The 24097-nt window shown below is 47.5% G+C and overlaps 1 protein-coding gene across 8 annotated transcripts in view; it reads left to right on the top strand.

Moving 5' to 3' along the window:
- The window catches only part of SAP130 (Sin3A associated protein 130), an 83065-nt gene extending 60383 nt beyond the window's left edge, over nt 1–22682 (top strand). For 4 of the 8 annotated variants that reach the window (XM_070071035.2, XM_070071036.2, XM_070071033.2 and 1 more), the window contains exons 16-21: nt 6724–7082; nt 9958–10203; nt 10365–10490; nt 20530–20633; nt 21546–21659; nt 21850–22682. In XM_070071035.2, coding sequence (XP_069927136.1) covers nt 6724–7082; nt 9958–10203; nt 10365–10490; nt 20530–20633; nt 21546–21659; nt 21850–22008 — 1108 coding nt within the window. In that variant the 3' untranslated portion in view covers nt 22009–22682. Of the gene's footprint in view, nt 1–6723; nt 7083–9954; nt 10204–10364; nt 10491–20529; nt 20634–21545; nt 21660–21849 lie in introns of all 8 variants that reach the window. The other 4 variants (XM_008258464.5, XM_070071034.2, XM_008258462.5 and 1 more) reach the window with 1 other exon arrangement.
- Nucleotides 22683–24097: the final 1415 nt, after the last annotated feature.

Here is a 24097-nt window from a genome sequence, read left to right as displayed (position 1 = left end):
AATATTCGGGAATGTCACAGTAATATTTTTTTTGCTTAATGTACTGGGTACTCAGTGGCTTTTTCAGTCTGAAAACTCACGTTGGTCAGTACAGGGAAGTCTTTGTACATTGTTTATTTCATAGTTTGCTTCCATTCCCTCCCTCTATTTACAGTGGAGGACTCTTAATTTTTTAGATAAATTTTTTTTTACTCTTCTCTCTACCCTTTTTCATCCTGTTTGTCCTATTTTCCTGCTTTCTAGATGATATAACTTTTATCGTAAAGCTTTCTCATTGTAACTTCTAAATGAAAATCTGTAAATAAAGAAAATAATACTAACCAGTTAGATTTAGCAGTTTTAGTATTTTAAGACACATTAGCGTTTACTTTCTTTGCATTTAGGCAATATATTTATGGTGTGTCTTCGTGTGCATTTCTTTTAATTGATCCACAAGGAAGTTGTTCAACTTTTGAATATCTCGATGAATGTTTTTCATCTATTGTTTCTTCACATATTCTTTCTGCCCCCTTTTTCTGCAGCTCCCATTATGCAAACATTGGCATGCTTACAGGTGTCTTAACCCCTGCACGCCTCTGGGTTCTGTTTACTTTTCCTCACGATTTTCTGTTTTTCAAGCTGCATCATCTCTCAGCTGACCCTGATTCTGTCTTACTCCTCCTGCTCAAGTGTGCCCTTGTCCCTGTAGTGATTTTTTTCTCCTTTCAGCATCTTGATTTTTGAACTCTAGGATTTCTGTTTGATCCTGTTTATAATTTCTGTTTACTGGTAGTTTCAGCTTACTGAGACATAATTTTCATGCTTTTCTTTGGTTAAACTTGGTCTTTTTTCCTTCTTTTTTAAATATTTATTTATTTATTTGAAAAACAGAGTTACACAGAGGCAGAGGCTTAGAGAGAGAGATATCTTCCCTCTGCTGATTCACTCCCCAGATGGCTGTAACGGCCAGAACTGTGTCAGTGCGAAGCCAGGATCTTCTTCCCTGTCTCCCATGTGAGTGCAGGGGCCTAAGGACTTGGGCCATCTTCTACTGCTTTTAGGCCATAGCAGAGAGCTGGATCAGAAGTGGAGCAGCTGGGACTTGAACCGGTGGCCATATGGGATGCCGACACTGCAGGTGGTGGCTTTACCCGCTACGCCACAGCGCCAGCCCCAAGTGAAACTTGGTCTTGAACATATTTAAAATAGCTGATGTAAATTTTTTTTCTAACAGCTGTGCTTCCTCAGTAATGGTTTGGTTAATTGCTTTTCTTCTCTGTATATAGTTCATAATTTCTTGTTTCTTTACATGTCATGTATTTTTTTGTTTTTTAAAATTGTATATTTTAAACAGTATGTGACCAACCTGAATTATCAGATTCCCGCCACTCAGAATGTGCTCTTGTTGCCACCTGTTGATATTTGTTTAGTGGTTTTTTTGAAGATTTATTTATTTATTTGAAAGGCAGTGTTACAGCAGAGAGAGAGAGGTCTCCCATCTGATAGTTCACTCCCCAGATGGCCACAACAGCCAGAGCTGCACCGAACTAACTCTGTGCATTCTGCATCCATGTCTTGTGTGGCCCCTGAATTCTCTTCTGGGAGAGCTTAGTAGCCAGCTAATAGCTGAGCAGAGCTCTCCTTGAGTGCCTGTGACTAATAGATCTCCTTGGCTGCTGTGTGTTTCTTAGGGTCACACTCCAGTGCTCTGCCAGGCAGTTTGCAGCTCTGCTCTACTTTCTCCCTGTCCATGCAGAGCCTGCAGGTCAGCCAGAGCTGAGCACTTAGGGTCCTAGCCGTATACACAGTCATGAGTTTGCACACAGTCCCACACCTACGTGTCACTTCCTAGATTGCCGGAAGTATGTCAGCTTTCAAAGCGCCTGTGGATTTTTCCTTGAAGCATTTTGGATAGCCTGCTGTAGTCCCAGCTGCTACCACTCCCTCCATCAGCTGTAAATTAATGAGTTACCTCTAATTTCTTTCAACAAACAGCCCTTCAAAACTAGTCGGGTCAAATAAAGACAGTCTTACATGTTAGTGTTCCAGGCCCAGCCAGGCCAGTCCTGTAATGACCGTGCTCTGGGAATGAGCTCCAAGAGGCTTCAACCTGTCTGTGCCCGTTAGTCTGCTGGTTTTCCCTGCGAGTGTGGACTGTTCTTTGCAAGTCTGCTGCAGAGCTGGAGGAACAGGAATGGAGCCAGCTAAGATCCCACAAAGTTTGCTGTCCTTACCTAGGTTCAGCCAGCTTTCTTGATTTTGCCAGATTCCCAAAAACTTGATTAATTTCCAGAGTTCTAGATAAGCTGACTCATTTTTTGGTGTTTTTTTTTTCCGCTTTTTTTTTTTCTCTCATAAGGGAGAGAATTTTATTAGAGACCTTCAATCACATTATTTTGCTAATGTCTGGTGTTTTTTTTTTTTTTTTTTTTTTTTTTTTTGACAGAGTAGACAGTGAGAGAGAGACAGAGAGAAAGGTCTTCCTTTGCCGTTGGTTCACCCTCCAATGGCTGCCGCGGCCGGCGCACCTCGCTGATCAAGGCAGGAGCCAGGTGCTTCTCCTGGTCTCCCATGGGGTGCAGGGCCCAAGTACTTGGGCCATCCTCCACTGCACTCCCTGGCCACATCAGAGAGCTGGCCTGGAAGAGGGGCAACCAGGACAGAATCCGGCGCCCCGACGGGACTAGAACCCGGTGTGCTTGTGCCGCAAGGCGGAGGATTAGCCTAGTGAGCTGCGGCGCCGGTCTAATGTCTGATTATTTTATTTTAATTCCAGAAGAAACCTTACCCCATCCACCTTGTATTCCTTAAACATTTCCTTTGAAATTGTTTAAGACTAAAAAAGTCGCAGAAATAATACAGTCTCCATGCACCCTTTCCCCAGTGATTGCATCTTACATAACTCAAGTATATTTTCGAAGTGAAAAGTTGGGGCCAGCATTGTAGTGCAGTGGGTTAAGGTGCTGTCCCACCTGTGCCATCCTGCTTCTGATCCAGCCCCTGCTAGTGCACCTGGAAAAGTAGCCGAAGATGACCCAAATGTCTGGACCACTGGGAGCTGTACAGGAGACCCAGCTCCTGGCCCAGCCTTTGAAGATCCTGACCAGCAGATGAAGAGCTCTTTCTCTCTGTGCCTCTGCTTCTCTTGGTCATTCTGCCTTTCAAATAAAGAAAATTAATCTTTTTAAAAAAAGAGAAAATTGACATTGGTTCAGTACTATTGACTGAACTACCAGCTTATTGAGATGTCACCATTTTTTAGATATGTTTCTTTTTTGGAAGGGAGAAAAATGTGTAGTACTTTGAAATTTTATCCCATGTATAGATTAGAGTAGCCATTACCATAATTTCACCACTGCGAAGATACTCTAAAAACCACACCTTTCTCCCAACCCTAAACCTTTGCCACTCAGCTGGTCTCTATCACTATGATCTTTGACATTTTGAGAGCTTGATGGAAGTGGTATCACATGTACTAATAATTTATAAATAAGTTATATATTAGGTATATAGTGACCTGGTGATACTGGCTTATTTTAACTTAGTCTCATGCCTTTGTAGCATATGTCAATAACTTGTTCTTTTTTGGTTGGTTGGTATCGTGTTGTTTTATAGTGGCACCAGCATTTATCCATTTGCTTATTGAAGTACATGGGAATTGCTCTAGTTTGGGGCTATAACAGATACCTTGGTGTGAAGGTTCGTGTATATAGCTTTCTTGGTAGACTTAACATTTTAATTTCTGTAGGACAAAAATCTTTAGAGTGCAGTTTCTAAGTTGTATGGTTCACATATTTTTTGTTTTATAAGAAACTGCCAGGGGCTGCCACTATGGCACAGCAGGTTAAAGCCCCAGCCTGCAGCACCGGTTCGAGTCTTGGCTGCTCCTCTTCCAATCCAACTCTGCGATAGCCTGGGAAAGCAGTAGAAGATGGCCCAAGTGCTTGGGCCTCTGCCACCTGCATGGGAGACCTAGAGGAGGCTCCTGGCTCCTTGCTTTGGATCAGCTCAGTTCTGGCCATTGCAGTCATTTAGGGAGTGAACTAGCTGATGAAGACCTCTCTCTCTCTCTGGCTCTACCTCTCTCTGTAACTATTTCAAATAAATAAAATAAATCTTTTATTTATTTTTTTTTTAAAGAAACTGCCAAGCTGTAGTCCAGAATGGCTATAACATTTTAAATTCCCACTAGCAAGATGAAGACATCTTTTTTCCCCACAGCCTTCCTAAATTCCTTAGTGCTAGGAGATGTTTTGTGCATTTAATTCCTGTATATCCTTTCCCACACTTGGAATTAAATGTTTTTTAACTTTTTACTAAAACTTATAGTAGATATATAGTCATATATCATTAAGACTTTAATTTGCATTTCCCTATTGCTAAAGTTGATCCCAATCTTTTCATCTGCTTCTTGGTCATCTTAGTGTTCTTTATAGTGAAATACCTATTTATGGTTCATACCTTTTTCCCATTTTCTCACGAGACTATGTGCTTGTCTTACTGTTGAGTTTGTGAAGTTCTTTCTTTATTCTGACTGTTTATTTGTCACGTGTGTGTTTCAGGTTTTGTAAACTGCCTCATTTTTTCATTGTACAGTTCAGTAGTGTTAATATACTCATGTTGTTGTAGAATAGATTGTCAGCTTTCTTTCAGTCTTCCCAAACTGAAATTCTGTTCCCATTTAACATTAACTCCCCTTTTCCTGCTCTCCCCAGCCCCTGACAGCTACCATTCTGCTTCCCTCTTCCACAGATTTGAATACTTTAGGTGCTTCATCTAAGTGGGACAGAGATCTTATATTTTCTGGTTCACCCACCATGTGGTGGTAACAGCCAGGGCTGGGGCTTGGCCAGGCTGAAGGTAGGAGCCCGAAACTCCATCCAGGTCTCCCATGTGGGTGGCAGGGGACCAGGCCCTTGTGTGTCTTCCACTCCTTTCCTAGGAGCATTAGCAGAGAGCTGGATCGGAAGTAGAGCAGCCAGAACTCAAACTGGCGCTCGTATGGGATGCCAGCGACACAGGAGGAGGCCTAACCTGCTGCACTACAACACCAGCCCCTAGGATATACATTTTTACACAGTGTATTTGTAGCTACTTTAAGTGCCTGAAATATCCCTGGCAAAATAGCCTTGGCAAGTTGTAAGAGTGCTGCTTCTGGGTGGAGGACTCGGCATGTGAAGTGCAGGGAACTCACTTCCTTCCAATCTGTGTTCTTTGGGTCTTTGCCATGTGCTTGAATTTCTGCTTTTATAAAATTGGGTTTATAAGAAACTACTTATGAAATATAACTGTAGTTAAAAAGGAAAAACTCCAAAAATAACTTACATATTAAGGAAAAATACATTAACCCATTATGTCTCATCGTCCTATATATAGGACACCCATAAGACTTAAGTGAACAATATACCACTCATAGTAACTTTGAAATAAATATTATGTTGTTGAAATATATATAAAATTGAAACTTAGCACTTCCAGGTTCCTGTAAGTACAATTGTAGTAAAAATTATTAATCCATTTATGATGATGTATCTTAAAGTAGTTTCTTGAAAGTGTTTTTGTTGTCTCTGCTAATTGATTTACTGTTTATATACCCTGAGAAGGTTATTTAGGGCAGGAGGCAGACTTGGTACAGAGGAACACTCAAGGGCATTTCAAAATGTTTATGGAAAAATGGAAGTAAAAGGTATTTATTTTGCTGTAAACGCAATCTGAAAACTGCAGTTTTTTCATAATACTCATTCCCTTGTACCTTTTTTTTTTTTTTAAAGATTTATTTTATTTAGTTGAAAGAGTTACAGAGAGGGGTAGAGACAGAGAAAGAGAGAGGTCTTTCTTCCGCTGGCTCACTTCCCAAATGGCCTCAATGGCTGGAGCTGTGCCTATTCAAAGCAACGAGCCAGGAAATTCTTCCAAGTCTCCCACGTGGGTGCAGGGGCCCAAGGACTTGGACCATCCTCCACTGCTTTCCCAGGTGAATTAGCAGGGAGTTGGATTGGAAGTGGAGCAGCTGGGACTTGAACTGGTGCCCCTGTGGAATGCCAGTACTTCAGGCTGCAGTTTTAACCCGCTGCACCACAGTGCCAGCCCCTCTACATACTTTTTGAAGACCCTGCACATGCATGGATTTCAAATGTTTTTGTACCAAAATTTATCTTTTAATTTCATATTTCATAAAGCCTTCAAAGTGCCCTCATGCTAGGATATTTTTTTTTTTTTTTTGACAGGCAGAGTGGACAGTGAGAGAGAGAGAGACAGAGAGAAAGGTCTTCCTTTTGCCGTTGGTTCACCCTCCAATGGCCGCCGCGGCCGGCGCGCTGCGGCCGGCGCACCGCGCTGATCCGATGGCAGGAGCCAGGAGCCAGGTGCTTTTCCTGGTCTCCCATGGGGTGCAGGGCCCAAGCACCTGGGCCATCCTCCACTGCACTCCCTGGCCACAGCAGAGAGCTGGCCTGGAAGAGGGGCAACCGGGACAGAATCCGGCGCCCCGACCGGGACTAGAACCCGGTGTGCCGGCGCCGCTAGGCGGAGGATTAGCCTATTGAGCCGCGGCGCCGGCCAACTAGGATATTTTAAAAACTTGAATTCCCTTTAAAAGCTGCCTTAAAGTTGAACTTCAGAATCAAGAAATAGTGTGTGCACTGGGCTGTGTGCTATAGGAAAAAATCACACAAATACCCTGACGTGGTTCAGGCCAATACGTTTTCTCTCATTTCCTCTGTACATTTTGCTTTTGTGTTTCAGTGCCAAGCCTAAGTCCGAAATCCACGTGTCTATGGCCACGCCAGTCACGGTGTCCATGGAGACTGTATCCAATCAGAATAACGATCAGCCTACTATTGCAGTCCCACCCACTGCCCAGCAACCTCCTCCAGCCATTCCAACCATGATCGCAGCAGCCAGCCCCCCATCCCAGCCAGCCGTCGCCCTTTCAACCATTCCGGGAGCAGTCCCCATCACTCCACCCATCACTACCATTGCGGCAGCGCCGCCCCCGTCAGCCACTGTGGGTGGCAGCCTCTCTTCCGTGTTGGGCCCTCCTGTACCTGAGATCAAAGTGAAAGAAGAAGTAGAACCCATGGACATCATGAGGCCAGTTTCTGGTAAGCTCATTCACAGAGCACTGTCCACAGCCCCTACTGCCTCCCCTTTTCCTGATTCTCCAGCATTCAAATGCTTATGTGAATACTGGCCAGCAGGCCTGGCTCCCTGAGGCCCATTGGAAATGGTGTGTTTCATTAGTTTTTAACAACTGGAAGACACTTCTTTGAAAACGCAAAAACTGCCTTTTAGTAATTCATTTCTAAACAAAACCATGAAAGAGATTACTGTTTCTCCATGAACAGCCTCCAATAAAGCGTCCTTCCATTTGTTAAGAAACCAGGGGTCAGAATAGGGCCATAGGTGAGTAATGCTGACTTACTGTTTATCCTCTATTGAATGTTGTTGCTGTGGTAGGCAGTAAAGTTGCGTTGTTGAAGATGCTGTCTTGACGAAATGGTACGAGACTTGTCAAATGTTAAAACTGTTCATTACCCAGTCTGCGAAAGCCAAGTGACTCGGAAGCGTTTCTTTTTTGTTGAGCTTGATTTTTGTGTTGTTTTATTTTTTATTGCTTGTGAGGTCTTGTTTTTCCTGACTATAAAAGTAACCCAGTGAGTGTACTATCCAATGCAGAAAGCAAGTGACTTTGTGCTGCTGTTACCCATCTGTCTGCTGTTTCAGGATGAAGCCTCCACTTCCCATGCCACTTGCACCGTGGCCACATGGTCTCTCTGGCTGTGCTCCCAGCAGAGGTCAGGTGCGCTCTGGCCCCGCCCACTCTCGCCTCCACGGATGCCGCTTCAGGAATACTCAGAATGCTTCTTCCAAGTCATCTGTACCATCAAAAACACTTGCTCTCCGCATCATTCCCTGCACTCAGCACCCTTCTTTTTCTGTACCTTTAGGACACATCCTCCTCCGGCTTGTGTGCCCACCACGCTGGCCCCTCTGTTCAGGCTCCTTTGCTGAATTCCGCCTCCTCTCCTACCTCATAATGGTCAGTGTCCCAGGGCTCCGTCCACAGAGTGCTTCTGTTGCTATCAGGATTTCCTCCCTGGATGGCCTCGTTCACTCACACGGGTTCATGGCTTTTTAAAAAGGCTATTTATTTATTTAAGATTTATTATTTTACTTGAAAGGCAGAGTTACAGAGAAAGAGAGAGGGAAAGGGAGATAGATCTTCCATCTGCTGGTTCACTCCCCAAATGACTCCAACAGCCAAGACTTGGCCAGGCTGAAGCCAGGAGCCTGGAACTCCATCCGGGTCTCCCACATGGGTGGCAGGGGTCCTTTAGCAGGGAGGTGGATTGGAGTGGAGCAGCAGGGACCTGAACCGACATAAGGGATGCTGGCATCATAGGCCACGGTTTAACCCACTGAGCCACAGCAATAATGTATATGTTTTTAAAACTCACTGTTTGTTTACTTGTATCTATTTACTTTGGTTTATCATGCCATGGAATGTCCTTTCCTGAATATGTTTAGTCTGACACATTGACGGAAAGATGCCGTGGGAAACCCAGGAGAGGATACGAAAGTTTCTCTGTTGGGCTGTTTGTCTATTCTCCGGCTTTGGATGATTCCCTTGGCTCTCTGTGTTAGAAGCTGACAGCAGCCCTGGCTCAGGCTGCAGGGCTCAGTGGCAGGAACGGTTCCAGCACTGATGGGACAAAGCAAGTATGCCTCTGTCCTCTTAGAGCTTATGTTCTAGTAAAGGAGACAAATGTAAGAATCTAGTATCTTACTCATTTAGGTGACAAGAGCTTTAAGATAAAAAAAAAGTAAGCACTGGAATTTTAAAAAAGGTTTTAAGGGGCATGTGTATGTCCTAGTTGTTAAGACACCAGCTAAGATGCCCGCGTTCCATACCGCAGTGCCTATGATGAAATACTGACTCCTCCACTTCAATCCAGCTCCTTGTTAGTGCGCCTGGAAGGCAGCAGAGGAGGACTCAAGTACTTGGGCTCCTGACACTCAGTGGGAGGCCCAGATGGAATTCCTGGCTTCTGGCTTTGGCCTGGCCCATCCCCATCCCTGGTTGTGGCAGGCATTTGGGGAGTGAACCAGTGGATGGAAGAGCTCCTTACCTCTCTCTTCCTCTTCCTTAGAAAGTTTAAAAAAAAAAAAACAACAACCCCTATGAGCCTGCATGAGGCCATCCAGGGAGGAAATCCTGATAGAAATAGAAGCACTCCGTAGACAGCGACCATTGTGAGGCAGGAGAGGAGGTGGAATTCAGCAAAGGAGCCTGAAGAGAGGGGCCAGAGTGGTGGGCACGCAAGCCAGAGTATGGCATGTCCTGTGAGGAAAGGGCAGCGACATTCCCAGGAGGAGGGAATCACCTGCTGTGCTGATCACCTGCCGTGGGGAGGCGGGACTGAGCAGTGACCCCTTAGTTTAGCCACGCGGAGGTGCAGAGACCTCGAGAAGGGTGGTTTTCCTGTAATGAGAAGGGTAAAGGCCCGACTGGGAGCAAGTCCAGGAGAAAGCAGAAGAACAGAGACACTGTATACAGACAGTGCTGCTGAGGGGTTGCTGGAGCCCCAGCCATCACATCTGAGTTCTGGAGTCACAGAAAGAAGATGAGAAGTAGAAGGTCAAACCTTCCTTTTAAGGAAACTTCCTAGAAGTCCAATAGAACCCTTCCAATTCCATCTTAAATGACCACACCTGCAACACATTCTTTGAGCTGAGTGGCACTGTGCCCGTGTCAGTGAGGGTCCTTGCAACTAAGGAGGACGAGGACCCGGTGCACTAGGAAGTAGCTGACGGCATCTGCGCTGCTGTGCTTGGCACAGCCCCCACCCGCACAGGAGAGTGTGGTCCATGTTAGCTGCCTGAACTGCCTTCTAACGACTGTCAATTCTGCAAAGCGAGTTCTCTGTTGAGTTTGGGTTCTCATGGCTGTGTTTGCTGCATTTTCTCTCACAGCAGTTCCTCCCCTGGCTACCAACACTGTGTCGCCATCGCTCGCATTGCTAGCCAACAACCTGTCCATGCCTGCAAGTGACCTACCACCCGGTGCCTCCCCAAGGAAGAAGCCGCGAAAGCAGCAGCATGTGATCTCCACGGAAGAAGGAGATATGATGGAGACAAACAGCACTGATGACGAGAAGTCCACTGCCAAGAGTCTCCTGGTGAAGGCCGAGAAGCGCAAGTCTCCTCCCAAGGAGTACATCGGTAACGTCGCTGAGGCCCGCTCTTGTCGCCTGCCCTGCCCACGGAAGTCGGGAGTCCGTCCTGGGCTTCTTTATGGCTTCAGTGTTAACCCACGGGTTGCTGATGGGACTGAAGATACACAGTAAACTATTGATACTCCTCTTTTCTCTCCTCTTGAACAGATGAGGAAGGTGTGAGGTATGTCCCAGTGCGTCCGAGGCCTCCCATCACCTTGCTCCGTCACTATCGGAATCCCTGGAAAGCTGCTTATCATCACTTTCAGAGGTACAGTGACGTCCGGGTCAAAGGTTAGTTTCCCTAGAGACATCTGGTGTTAATGCATGCAATGGGGATAGCACTTGACTGTATACTAACTACAATATAAAAAGAGAAATAATCAGAATTTTTCAGTTTCCAAAACACCAAATTTTTGTTGTAACTGTTTTGGAGACTGTGGTTGTTTAAGTGAAGTATCTGGGTTGTCCCAGAAAGTTATGTGTGTTTATTGGAATTCGAGTCTAATGGCTAAGTTGACAGCCTTGGCTTTAGTCGATTCCCTGTGTTAACAGCTCCCTAAGCGCTAGCAGAATGAGCTCTTAGCCCCCAGGGCGCTCCTGGGAGAGCTGTGTATGGTTGCTGTTTGACATAGTTCCTAGGTTGCTAAGATGTCTTAAGCACTTCAGAACAGTCATGGAAAACATGCATCATGAAAGAACTATGCATGGATTTCAGAAGTTTTTGCACCAAAACAAGCTAGTCTTTTAACTCCATTTTCCATGAGCCTTTTGAATACCCTCATAGCTACTATGCTGTATTGTTTAAGGAATGATAACAAGGGGAAAGTGTGGGTATGTTCAGAGCAGCTGCAAATTTTTCCCCCAAATATTTGCAATCTGCAGTTGGTTGAATCCACAGATGTGGAACTCACAGATACAGAGGGGCTGACTGTACTCTGAGATTTGAAAAGATGAGACTAGTGGAAGTCAGAGAGTGTAGCCTTCAGTGGAGACAGGCTTCCGACCTCTAGACATCTGTTCCTGCCTGGAGAGTTCCACAGTAATAAAACATTCAGGGATTTGCAGCCATACTAAAACATTCTTACTGCTTATTGGGCCGCCTCCTCCAAAACTCTCGGGAGGGTGGGTGTTGTGGCCACCACTTGGGATTCCCACATTCCAAATTCCAGTGCCTGGGTTCAAGTCCCACCTCTGCTTCTGAATCAGCTTCCTGCTGATGCACACTCTGGGAGGCAGCAGAGATGACTGAAGTGCTCGGGTCCCTGCCACCCACATGGGAGACCCAGATGGAGTTTCTGGCTTCAGTCTGACCCATTTCTGGCTGTAGTAGGCATTTGAGATGTCAACCAGTAGATGAGAGATCATCTCCCCTCACTCTTCATCACTCTGCCTTTCAAATAAAAATAAATAGTAAAAAATACTTGATTGGGAAAGATAACTTGACAAGTGAAAGGTTTATGAGCCTGAAACCTCCTTTGCACCAAACCTCTTAATTATTAAACTTTAGTTGAATGACTTTACCTAAGTTTTGAAATCCTATTCTTAAAATAAATGAAGCTGGAATGTTATAGGAAATAATTGACAGGGGTGAAAAATAGGGAAATGAGCTGAAATACAGGAAGCAAACAGAAAATGGACAGTAACATAGTAAACTGAAACCAGAACATCAACAATTGCTTTAAACGCAGAGAGTTTAAACATACCAATTAAAACAGACTGGCAGGGAGCTGGCTTGGTGTACAGCACATTCAGCTGCCGCCTGAAATGCAGACCCCATGTGAGTGCTGGTTCATGTCCTGTCTGCCCTGGTTCCAGTCCAGCTCCCTGGTAATGCTCCTAGGAAAGCAAGGGAAGATGGCCCCTGCCACCCACGTGGGAGACCCAGATGGACTTCCTGACTCCTGGAGTCAGCCTGTCCTGGCTCTGGCCTTAGTGGCCATTTGGGGAGTGAATCAGCAGATGAAGATTTGTTTCCCCATCTCCCTTCTTTCTCTGTCTCTCTGTGTTTCAAGTAAATAAATCAATAAATCTTTAAAAAACAAAAAGCAGATTGACAGAGTGAATGAAAAAACACAATCCAGTTATGCTATCTACAGTGACATAGGTAGACTGACAATAAAAGAATGGGAAAATGTGTACAAGGATTATTAAAAAAAAAAAAAAAAGAGGTTGCTTTCAGGTAAAGTATACTTCAGAAGAAAAAAGCTGGGGCTGGTGCTGTGGCACAGCTTGTTAAGCTACTGCCTGCAGCGCCAGCATCCCATATGGATGCTGGTTCAAGTCCTGGCTGCTCCACTTCTGATCCAGCTCCCTGCTAATATGTCTGGGGAAGCAGCAGAGGATGGCCCAGGTACTTTGATCCCTGCCACCCATGTGGGAACCTGGCTCCTGGTATTGGCTCAGCTCAGCTCTGGCCATTGTGGCCATTTGGGGAGTGAACCAGCAGATGGAAGATTCTCTCTCACTCGCTTGCTCTCTCTTCCTCCCTCTCTCCCCCCTTCTCTCTCTGTGTATCTGCCTTTTAAATAAATAAACCTTTACCCAAAAAAAAAGAAGCTTAATACAAAAAGAGCAGAAGTAAATGTAATTGAAAACAAAAATAATAGCAAAAATGAGAAACTAGTTCTTGGAAAAAAAGAATCAGAGAATACACAAATCCTGACTATCAAGAATACAATGGGGGCTGGCGCTGCGGCTCAATAGGCTAATCCTCCGCCTTGCGGTGCCAGCACACCAGGTTCTAGTCCTGGTCGGGGTGCTGGATTCTGTCCCGGTTGCTCCTCTTCCAGGCCAGCTCTCTGCTGTGGCCCAGGGGTGCAGTGGAGGATGGCCCAAGCCCTTGGGCCCTGCACCTGCATGGGAGACCAGGAGAAGCACCTGGCTCCCGGCTTCGGATCAGCGCGGTGCGCCAGCCGCAGCGGCCATTGGAGGGTGAACCAATGGTAAAGACAGACCTTTCTCTCTGTCTCTCTCTCTCACTGTCCACTCTGCCTGTCAAAAATTAAAAAAAAAAAAAAAAAAAAAAGAATACAATGGGATAGCACTGCAGGGCATGCAGAGGGGTTTTCTTCCATGCTGTACAGTATAGACAGGCAAAGGAGGTAACTTCACAGATGTCTGCCAGGTGCCGAGGTCAGCGCCAGCTGTGCTGAGCCACGTTGACTAACGCTGTGTGTCCTTCCTAGGATGTGAGGAGCATGGCACCTAGTCTCTGGTGCTCCTCTCAGAAACCCATTGGCAGTTGATCCTGAGAGATTCATTGGACTCAGGACAGTGTACCGAATACTTGACCGTTAGCTTCACAGTTGCCAGGGATGTCAGAAATAAGCAAGGGCTGAGAAGTGGCACAGCCAAGAGGAATCTTATGGAGACAATGAGAAATCAATCTGAATTCCTGGAAAGGTTCCTGGCACAGTAAAAGTCATTAAAAAAAATTAAAGTCCAACATTAGCAACTATTACAGAAATGCAAATTAAGGAACAATGAGATCACAAAAAAAACCACATTCAAACAACTGAGTTAGAAAATAGTGACAATTGTGAATGCCAGTGCAGAAGTAGAAAAACTAGATTCCTCTTACATGGCCTTGAGTACTCTGAATTTGTCGTCCGACTGCCTTCCAGCCCCTGTGGTTTCTGCCAAGAAGTCAGCTGTTAATTATACCGGGGTTTGCTTGTAAATTCAGTATTTTTAAAAGAATTTCAGTGCCCTTTTTTCTTTTTTTTTAATTTGAGAGAAAGCTCCCATCTGCTGGTTCACTCCACAGATGCTCATACCAGCTGGAGCTGTGCCAGGAACTCAGTCAGGATCTCCTGGGTGGGTGGCAGGGGCCCAAGTTCCTGAGTCATCAGCTGCTGCCTCCTGGGGTACACATGAGCAGGAAGCCGGGACTGGGAGCTGGACACTCTCATATGGGATGTGGGCATTCCAGGTGGGTCTTACCTGCGAGGCCAAATACCTACCCCTGAAGAATCATTTTTTTCTCTCGCTAGTTTGAAAATGTTCTCCCTGTCTTTGACTTTTGGCATTTTTTACTATGGAGGTGTATTTGTGGTTCTCTTTGCATTTGTCAAACTTGTTGTTCCTTGAGCTTCCTGGATGTGTAGGGTGTCTGTCAAAAATTTGGGGAATTTTCTTCCACTGTTTCTTGGAGGATTCCTTCTCCTCTCTCTCTCTCTGTCTCCCCTCCTGGTGCCCCATCCCATGTTGGTTCTCAGAGAAATGCCCTGCATTTCACTGGGGCGCTGCTCATTATCCTGGTGCCACCTCAGTTCTGCTTTGAGCCCCTCTAGAGAATTTCGTCATTTCTGTTTCTTCGTCAGTATTTTCTGTTGCACCTGCCGTGCATGGTCATAATGCCCTCCCTCACCTCTTCTGCCAGTGCTTCCTCTTAGTGCTCTTAGTGCTGTGAGCGGTTTGTTTGTTTTTTGGTTGTCGGTCAAATCTTTTTTTTTTTTTTTTTGAAGGCTTTTATTTAATGAATACAAATTTCATACATACAGCTTTTAGGGGCTGTGAGCATATTTATCATGGGTCACTCTCATGGGCAGTTTTTGTTGCCTACTTTTCAGAAGTGTGGGTCATACTTTGCTGTTTAGATAACGGGTAGAAGCAGTTCTCAGTACTTGTCTCCCCACTCCTGAACTTGCTGTTACTATTTCCTTATTTGTGCAGTAACCGGCTGGATTAATTTAGTGCCATCTGACTGTCCCCCCCACATTAGTGTTCCTCTGTGAGGTCCTCTGCCCCTTACACTGCTGGCACAGCCTCCCGCACACTCTGAGAGGACAGTGACTTTGGTCGGGCTCTCTCCTGTTCCTGCCCTGCCCATAGCCCACTAATCCAGCTACTAGCTAGGTGCTGGCTGTTTTCAGCAGTGCCGTCAAACACAGATTCCTTTCCAGAACCAATCCGCTCAGACTGTAGTTCCCTGGGCAGAATGGTTTCTTTCCAGTCAGTGTCGCCTGTGTTTTCTGCCCTAGAAGGCTCCTCCCAGCCGTCTCCATCTTTGTTCCCTCCTGCAGATTGCTGTGCGCACAGCCAGGCTGTGTCTGCCTGAGATGCACCAGTCTCCTCCCAGTTCCTTCACCACAGCCTCCGCTGTCCTTGCTGGCAGCACCTCTAGGCTTGAGTTTCTCCACACTCTTGTGGATGGAGTCTGCCGATCAGGAAGAGCTTAGAAGTCACCTGTTCAATAGCCCGCGTCTTCCCTGGGGCAGGCTCTGAGCCAGGGTTTAGGAGCTGGTGGTGGGGACGTGGCACGCTTCTCTCTGAGTGACAGCTCTGCTCAGTGAAGCAAAAGGAGGGGAGGGAGCAGGCTGGGACCCTCTTCTGCTAGAGCCAGGAGGGGAGTTCTCAGGGTCCCAGGTATTCTCAGCGTGCCTCGCCTAAGGTACAATGTCTGTTTCCCAAGTGGACCTTAAGTGCAAGAAGGGAGCCCCCTCAACTCACTGGCACTCCCCCGGGACTTAAATAGGTGGCCAGCTGTTGAATGAGAGCCACTGATGTCCTGCTCTTCTCAGGGGGACGGCCGGGGGAGGAGACACAGCCCCGCATAGGCCCCTTGCAGGCTGGAAGAGTCTCCACGTTGCTGAGCTGGGCGCGGGGAGAGCGGGAGCACTTTGGGTTTACATGCCACAACCCCTTTTCTCACACAGTGCGGTACTGGTTGTGCACACGTTTCTTCATTTGTCATTTGCCGGCGAGCCCACTTGTGGACATTTACATGGTGGCATAGCCATGTTTGGTTTTCACTGGCTCCCTGGGTCCGTACTCTGTCAGTGAGCCGTGCTGCCCCTCGTTGGTCATTCACACATCCAGGCGAGCTGCTCTGGGAGACAGCTCAGCAGTTTTATAAAAAGAAATGTTTACTGCCTCTCCCAGCAATAGCACTGCTGGCTGTTCATCCCAGAAAAGGGAAAACTCACATTCACACACAAACCACAAAGCAGCTTGTTTTCTAACAGCCAAAAACCCAGGAAACAACTCACATAAGCATCATAGGCAAATGGTTAAACTGTGGTCCCAGTGAAGCGACTCAGAAGTGGAAAGGAGAGAATTACTGGTCCATGGAGCAGCGTGGATCTCAAGGGCATTGTGCCTGGTGGGAAAAAGCTGTTCTCAAAAGGACACACTCCATACGATTCCGTCTGTGTTACGTCCTCCAAGTGACCAAATTACAGAGATGGACAGCATGTTAGAGATGGACGGGGGTTCATAGTCAGGGAGCTGGGAAAGTCCAAGGGAGAGGTATGAGGGAGGGGTGTGGTGCTGGGGGAGTCCTGCATTTGATTGCAGGGGTGGTTATACAGATCTGCATGTAGCATGAAAAGGACAGGGAGGTACACTTAGTGTCATGGTGCTTTGCTGGTTTTGATGTTATGAATTTAAGGTATAAACAATGTGGGAAATGGGGTGAATGTTGCATGGGACCTCACTTTATTTTTTTTTTTTTTAAAGATTTATTTATTTACTTGGGAGGCAGAGTTACAGAGAGGTCTTCTATCCACTGTTTCCCTCCCCAAATGGCCACAATGGCTAGAGCTGGGCTGATTGAAAGCCAAGAGCCAGGAGTTTCCTCCAGGTCTCCCATGAAGGTACAGGGGGCCTAAGCACTTGGACCATCTTCCACTGCCTTCCCAGGCCATTTGCGGGGAGCTGGATCAGAAGAGGAGCTGCCAGGACTGAAACTGGCACCCATATGGGATGCCAGTGCCGCAAGTGGAGGCTTAACCTGCTGTACCACAGTGCTGGCCCCTCACATTACTTTTTTGACAATGATAACCATTGAGAGAATTCACACAGTTTGCAATTCACCTGTTGAAGTGTTTTTCAAATCACTGGTTTTTGGTACATTCACAGAGTTGTACGTCCCTCACCAGAGCAACTTTAAAATATTTTCATGGGTAAGGCCGGTGGTAAGCTGTCTCTTGCCACAAGAGCATCCCACAGGAGAGCTGGTTCAAGTCCCAGCTTCTCTACTTCCAGTCCAGCTCCTGTTCTTGTGCCTGGGAAAGCAGTAGAGGATGGCTCAAGTACTTGGGTCCCTGCAACACTCACGGAAGATCTGAGTGGAGTTCCAGGCTCCTGGCTTCGGCCTGGCCTGGCCCTAGCCATTGTGGCTATTTGGGGAGTGAACCAGCAGGTGAAAGATCTTTCTCTCTGCCATCCAGCCTTTCAAATGAATAACTTTAAATATATTATTTATATTCATAGGGCTGGTGTTGAGTGCAGCAGTTAAGACCCCACTTGGGACACCTGCATCCCATATCAGAGTGCCTTGGTTCAGCTTCTGGCTCTGTTCCCTTTTCTCTCTCCCTTTCAAATAAATAAATGATTTTTAAAAATATTTATTTTTATTGATTGGAAAGGCAGATTGACATAGTAGGAGAGAGGGAGAGAAAGAGATCTTCCATCCACTGGTTCACTCCCCAAATGGCCACAATGTTGGGACTGGACCAAGTGAAGCCAGGAGCCAGGAACTCCATCTTGTTCTCCCACATGGGTGGCAGGGGCCCAAGTACTTGAGCCAACTTCGAATGCCTTCCCAGGTGCATTATCAGAGAGCTGGATCAGAAGTGGAACAGCCAGGACATGAACCAGCACTCCCATATGGAATGGGAGCATCACGGGTGGAGATTTAACCCACTGCACAGAAATGCCGACCCTTAAATAATTTTTTAATTAAAAAAATGTTAACAGACCAGGTGGGCATCTGTGGCAGCAATGAGGCCCGCTTGGCGTGGCTGCGTGCCTTGTTTGAATCCCCAGTGCTGCTTACCATCCGGCCTCCTGCTTATGTGCATCCTGGGGGGCAGCAGTGATGGCTCAAGTACTTGGATCCCTGATACCCATGAGGGAGACCCAGATTGGATTCTAGGTTCCTGGCTTTGACCTGACCCATCCCTGGCTGTTGTGGCCATTTGGGAGCCAACTAACTTATCCGTGGTCTCTCTTATCTGTGTGTGTGTGTGTGTGTATCTTTCAAGTAAATAAAAAGAAATACATTTTTATTAAAAGAACAGAACATATTATGAGCCCCAGAAAGAGACTTCCCACTCCATAGCTGTCATCCCCCATTCTGGCTCCATACCTGCTCTCTGCCTGCCCTACAACCCCAGACAGCTTTCTGTCTCTGTTGATGTCCCATTGCTGGGTGTTTCAGATGAATTGGACCATATAATGTTTGGCCTTTGTGTTTCTTTCCCTCAGCATAATGTCTTCAGAGTTCATCCAGTTATAGCCTGTATTAGTACCTCATTCCTTTTCTTACCAAACAGTAATTTCCTTTCTTTGGATATACCACATGTTGCTGCTCCACTTAGCACTTGATGGGTATTTGCGTGTTTTCCACTTTGGGGCTGTTATGGATAGTTCTGCTACAAACATTTGCACACACGTTTTTGTGTGGATTCTCTGTTTTTATTTCTCCTAAAAATGGAATTTCTTTGTGTTCTCTGATAATTGTTAACACTTTAGGAACTACTATAATGTTTTCAAAGCAGCTACACTGTTGTATTTTGCTACCAGGAATTTACAAGGCTTCCAATTTCTGCACAGTGTCGTTGACACTTAGCATTGTCCATCTTTTTGATTGTGTTGCTCCTGATGGATTCTGAGTGGTGTCTCATGGTTTGTGATTGTGTTTTCCTAATGCCTGGTGATGCTGAACCTATTTTTACGTGCTTGTTTGCTATTTGTATGTTGTTCTTAGAGAAGTGTCAATTTAGCTTATTTGCCCCTTTTCAGCAGTTTGTCTTTTTACTGTTGAATTTCCTCTTGGAGTTGTACGAATTCTTTAAATGTTCTAGGTACAAGTCCCTTATCGGTTATCACTATACTTTCTTTGCAACTTCCTGTGAATCTATAATTAATTCAAATGAAAATGCATAAAGTGAAATATTCAAATACGTGTAAAGCTGGTGATCTTTGAGGTTGGTGGACTGTCACGTTGTCCTCATTATAATACCACAATTACGCACAAAATTACCACCATTGGGAGAAATTGCATGGAGTACATGAGGTCTCTTAATTCTTACAGCTGCATGTTAATTTACAGTTACCTCAGAAGGCTGAAATACTACTTCAATTATGTTAATATTTTAATATTTGTCAACTAGATGGTTTTATAAGTTAATAAGCTTTATTTTTTAGAGCACAGTTAGGTTCAGAGCAAAATTGAAGGAACAATACAGAGTACACCCCTACACCCCCTGCACACACACCTCCCCCTACCACGCACACCCACACTACAGATTATTATAACTGATGAAACTATATTGATGCATCACTCTGCTCAGAGTCTGTAGGCTACATTAAAGTTCAGTCTTGGTGTTGTATATACTGTGGGCTTGGACAAATTTGTATATTTTTATATTAAATTTAAAAATGATTTTATTTGTAAAGAGATTTTTTTTAAAGATTTTTTTTTTTTGAGAGGTGGAGTTACAGACAGAGAGGGGGAGAGAGAGAGAAAGAGAGCAGGGTCTTCCATCTACTTGTTTACCCCTGACCTCCCACCCCTACCCCCCACCCCCACCCTACCGAGTGGCTGCAACGGCCAGAGCTGCACTGATCCAAAGCCAGGAGCCAGGAGCTTCCTCCAGGTTTTCCATGTGGGTGCAGGGGTCCAAGCACTTGAGCCATCTTCTACTGCTTTCCCAGGCCATTAGCAGAGAGCTAGATGGGAAGAGGAGCAGCTAGGACTTGAACCAGTGCCCGTATGGGATGCCAGTGCCACAGGCGCAGACCTAGCCTACTACCCCATAGCACTGGCTCCTGTAAAATGATTTTTAATTAGCCATATGCTATGTGAGTACATTCGAAGTCCTAGTTAGGTGGTAATTGAAACTGTGGGTCCAGCTAGGCTCAGCTTTCAGCGTCCCTCAGCCCTCACGTTTATCTCTCCAATCTGGGTGGTGTACTTTCTACTTTTTGTTTTACACCTGTAGTCACTGGGCTTTTCCGCCCACATTTGAAACGTAGCTCACACTTGATTCATGTGGTTTCCCCAAGATCTAGACAGCACCACAAAGCTTCTCAGGCCTCCTGTGCAGCCCTCCGTGGGCTGTCTGCCTCAGCCTGGGCCAGGCTGAGCTCACCGAACACTGGTCCCCCTCTTGGAAGGGATTAAAGTCTGAACTTGTGCTCTAATTCGGGCGTGGTTCTGGGTGGACAGGGGGATGGGAAACTTTCCTTCATGTAGTTAGTCCCCACTAGTGACCTCAGTGCAGGGGCCCTCTAAAAATATGTGAAGACGTTTTTGATACAACTTTTTTGATGGTTTAACTTGATACAAATCAAAATTTGCTTAACTTTTCTATGGTTCCAGAGGAGAAGAAAGCTATGCTGCAGGAAATAGCAAACCAGAAAGGAGTGTCCTGCCGTGCCCAGGGCTGGAAGGTGCACCTGTGTGCGGCACAGCTGCTGCAGCTGGTAGGTGGGGCTCTGGGGGGGCGCGGAGTGGTGGAGGCACCACCGGTCAGTGACACGCTCGGAGTCTAAATCTGGCCTCCTGGTACTAGATCCAAAATCCATGGCACAGCTGGGGTTGGGGTCAGCACTGTATGTCGTGACATCTTAAATGGGGGCCGCAGCTGACTGAGCCGTAAGCGCCTCCACACCACTTTGGTCCCCGAGGTAGCACCTCTTAGTTAAGCAGCCACCCGTAGCACGAGCACAAGCAGTTTGTGCTTGCTGCCCAATCGCAAACTGGACTTCCTGGCCCACTCTTGACACTGCTCGGGTACGCCGGTCCATATCCTGAGTCTGGGGACACCCGTGTGGCCCGCCAAAGCCTGCCTCCCACGAGCCCCTGTGCATTCATTGTGCTCCTGGGTGCAGGCCCACGTGGCCCTTGTTGGCACCCCATCCCCCGGCATTGGCGTAGGTATCTGAGTGATAAACGGCCGGCAGTCTCGGCTGTGCAGTGTTGGACTTCACGCGCAGCCATTTCTGTAATCCCAGGACAGGTTTCCTTTCAGCAGCCGGAGAACAGGATTTCTTAAAAATGCAGTGCCTTGGTGACCTTCACTTAGAAGAACGTCCTCTTTCTGTGAAACCTCTAGACTCGCTTTTCAGGTGAATTGCGAAATCAGGGCAGTCTTTAAAAGTTAAGTCCCGCTGCATAGATTCTGACCTAGGCCAGGTATAGGGTAAATCACTGTGGCTCAAGTTCTTTTTCTTGTTCGTTAACTTGTACCCTGGTCCCTGGGGGAAAAGCCCCTTGCCTGCCAGCTCTCACACCGCTTTGTAGAAGTGGCTCCAGGTGGGCTCAGTGGGTCATTTGCCTGCGGTGGACACGGCCAAGTATGTGAGGCTGCAATGTCTTCCTCTTGTGTGTTGCAGACGAATCTAGAACATGACGTTTATGAGAGACTTACCAATCTCCAGGAAGGGATTATCCCAAAGAAAAAGGCAGCAACCGATGATGACCTGCACCGAATAAATGAGCTGATACAGGTGTGAGCGGGCCCTTCCCTCTGATCGTGCACTGTCTCCCGCCTTCCCCAGGCCTCTCCCCAACCCACACTTGGGCCTGTGTTCCCGGGCTCCTAGGTCGCTGGTCTCGGTGGAAGCGCCGCAGTGGCTCTGCCCCGGGGAGCTCCTAGCGCCCGCTGCCCGCTGACGCCGCTGTTGTCTTCTTTTTCAGGGAAATATGCAGAGGTGTAAACTTGTGATGGATCAGATCAGTGAGGCCAGAGACTCCATGCTTAAGGTTTTAGATCACAAAGACCGCGTCCTGAAGCTGCTCAACAAGAACGGGACGGCCAAGAAAGTGTCCAAGTTGAAGCGGAAGGAAAAAGTCTAGAGCCAGAAGAACCCAGAGTTTGGAAACCGAGCTGAGGAAGGCTGACGGTGGGGGAGGGGCTCCGGTTATTTCCGAGCGGGAACGTTGGAGTAAAGGCAGTGCTCCTCAGTTCTCGCGTGCAAGCCGGGGGACCCGGGGCAGCCTGCGGCGTGAGTGGCTCGGAGCCCACCCGGCACCATGGACTGCCGTCTTTCTCTGGGACGTGGCCCTGGCAAACCCGCTCTGTGTCTTGTGTGACCGCGGGTGCGCAGTGACGCCCAGGGCTTCCAGACCACACCTGCCTGGCAGAACCCTGCAGGACGTGTCCCGAGCCGGGACTGAGCGAACCGCCGGGACCATCCGTTCTCTGTCCACGCTGAAGAGAAAGCCTCAGCCTCGCCCCAGCCGCTGCTTCTTTGTTTGCCCTGCGGATGCCCCGGCTGCGCCGCGCCGCGCCCCGCTCTGAAGGGCTGCAGCTCTCACTTCCTGTGTTTTCTAACGAACCGTTTCCAAGTGAGGTCGCGGTGCCGTCTGTCCTGCGTGCGTCCGAGCTGAGTCTCTGGGGCGGCTCAGAGCGCTGAGGTCCTCGTTCTGAAGTGCGCTCCCAGTCCCCTGTCCTGTCGCTCGTGAGACGCTGTCACCTGTGTGTACCACCCATCTCCAGAGTTAATAAAGGACTCAACGAGGGTTTTGTACACGAGCGTCTGCACCTTTCTCTAGCGGTCCGCGCTGTCCTGAGCGTCTGGGACGCCTGCGGCGGTTTCTCCCGCGGTGCTGAGCTCTGCTCTGTCCCGGTGTCGTCACTCAGCAGAGTCCACTGCTCCCGCAGCGGTGGCGCTGATGGCTCTTGATTGTCTCAAGTACTAGGGGTCCACGCGGTGGCCCCATGCAGATCCAGCTCTGGGGCTGTGGAGGCCGCGGGAGGGCACAGCCGTGTGGTGGGCACTTCTGGCCCCCAGGTAACTGCCGTGCTCCGGGGCCCGGGCTTGTTTCCTTGGGGCATGAGACCAGCCCTCTGTTGCTTCTGTGTGGCCTCTGCCTCCATCTCTGGGGACAAGATGTGGCCAGGTGCCGGTGCTGTGGTGTGGTGGGTAAAGCCTCAGCCTGTAACACCAGCATCCCAGGTGGGGCTAGTACAAGTCCCGGCTGCCCCACTCCTGATCCAGCTCTCTGCTATGGCCTGGAAAAGCAGTGGAAGTTGGCCCAAGTCCTTGGACCCCTGCACCCATGTGGGAGACCTGGAGGAAGCTCCTGGCTCCTGGCTTCGGATTGGCACAGCTCCAGCCGTCGCGGCCAATTGAGGAGTGAACCAGTGGATGGAAGACCTCTCTCTCTCTCCCCCTCTCCCCCCCCCTGCCTCTGCCTCTGCCTCTGCCTCTCTGTAATTCTACCTTTCAAATAAATGGATAAATTCAATAAGTGGATTAAAAAAAAAAAAAAAAAAGATGTGGCCACCCTGCTTCCTTAGGGCACAGGTCTCCAGCTCTTCCCTGCGTCCTGACTGCAGCCAGGTCGGGACAGGGAGCACCCTCTCTGCCCAGGCCTTGGGGACCAGCCCTGTGGCTCTCTGGAGACAGCTTTCCTCGAGTGGGAACACCAAGTTCTTATCTGGGGTGGGAAGCGGTTGAAGGCAGGAGAGCAGGATTGGGGCCATGGCCGGCAGAGGCCTCACACAGCCCGGATGGCTTCCCCAGCCTCCCCCCGGGACATGGAGCCACCTGTCACAGGCCCCTGACGCCGTGACTGCTGGATCCTGATCCTGTGCCTCAGTTTTCTGTCTGTGCACATCCTGTCCCAGGGGTCACATGGTCTAACAGATGGCCATAGGACAGAATTCAGACACTTGGGATCCTGTGTTACAGATGTGCTCTGTGAAAGTAGGAAAAAAATGCTCAGATACTCCTTTGCAAAAGAAGCTGGCTAGTCAGTGTGCATAATACACAGATATTTCCAAAAGTTTGTGGAAAATGGAATTAAAAGATTTTTTGATGAAGATTTTTGAAATCTGGTTCTTACATAATACACTATTTTTCCTTTTTAAAGATTTATTCATTTATTTGGAAGGCAGAGTTAGACAGAATCTTTCATATTCTGCTTCATTCCCCCAAAT

This window comes from Oryctolagus cuniculus, chromosome 3 (genome assembly GCF_051225735.1).
Source record: "Oryctolagus cuniculus isolate XC-2025 breed Fujian yellow rabbit chromosome 3, ASM5122573v1, whole genome shotgun sequence".
Lineage (NCBI taxonomy): Eukaryota > Metazoa > Chordata > Mammalia > Lagomorpha > Leporidae > Oryctolagus > Oryctolagus cuniculus.
This window is presented reverse-complemented; position numbering and strand designations above follow the sequence as displayed.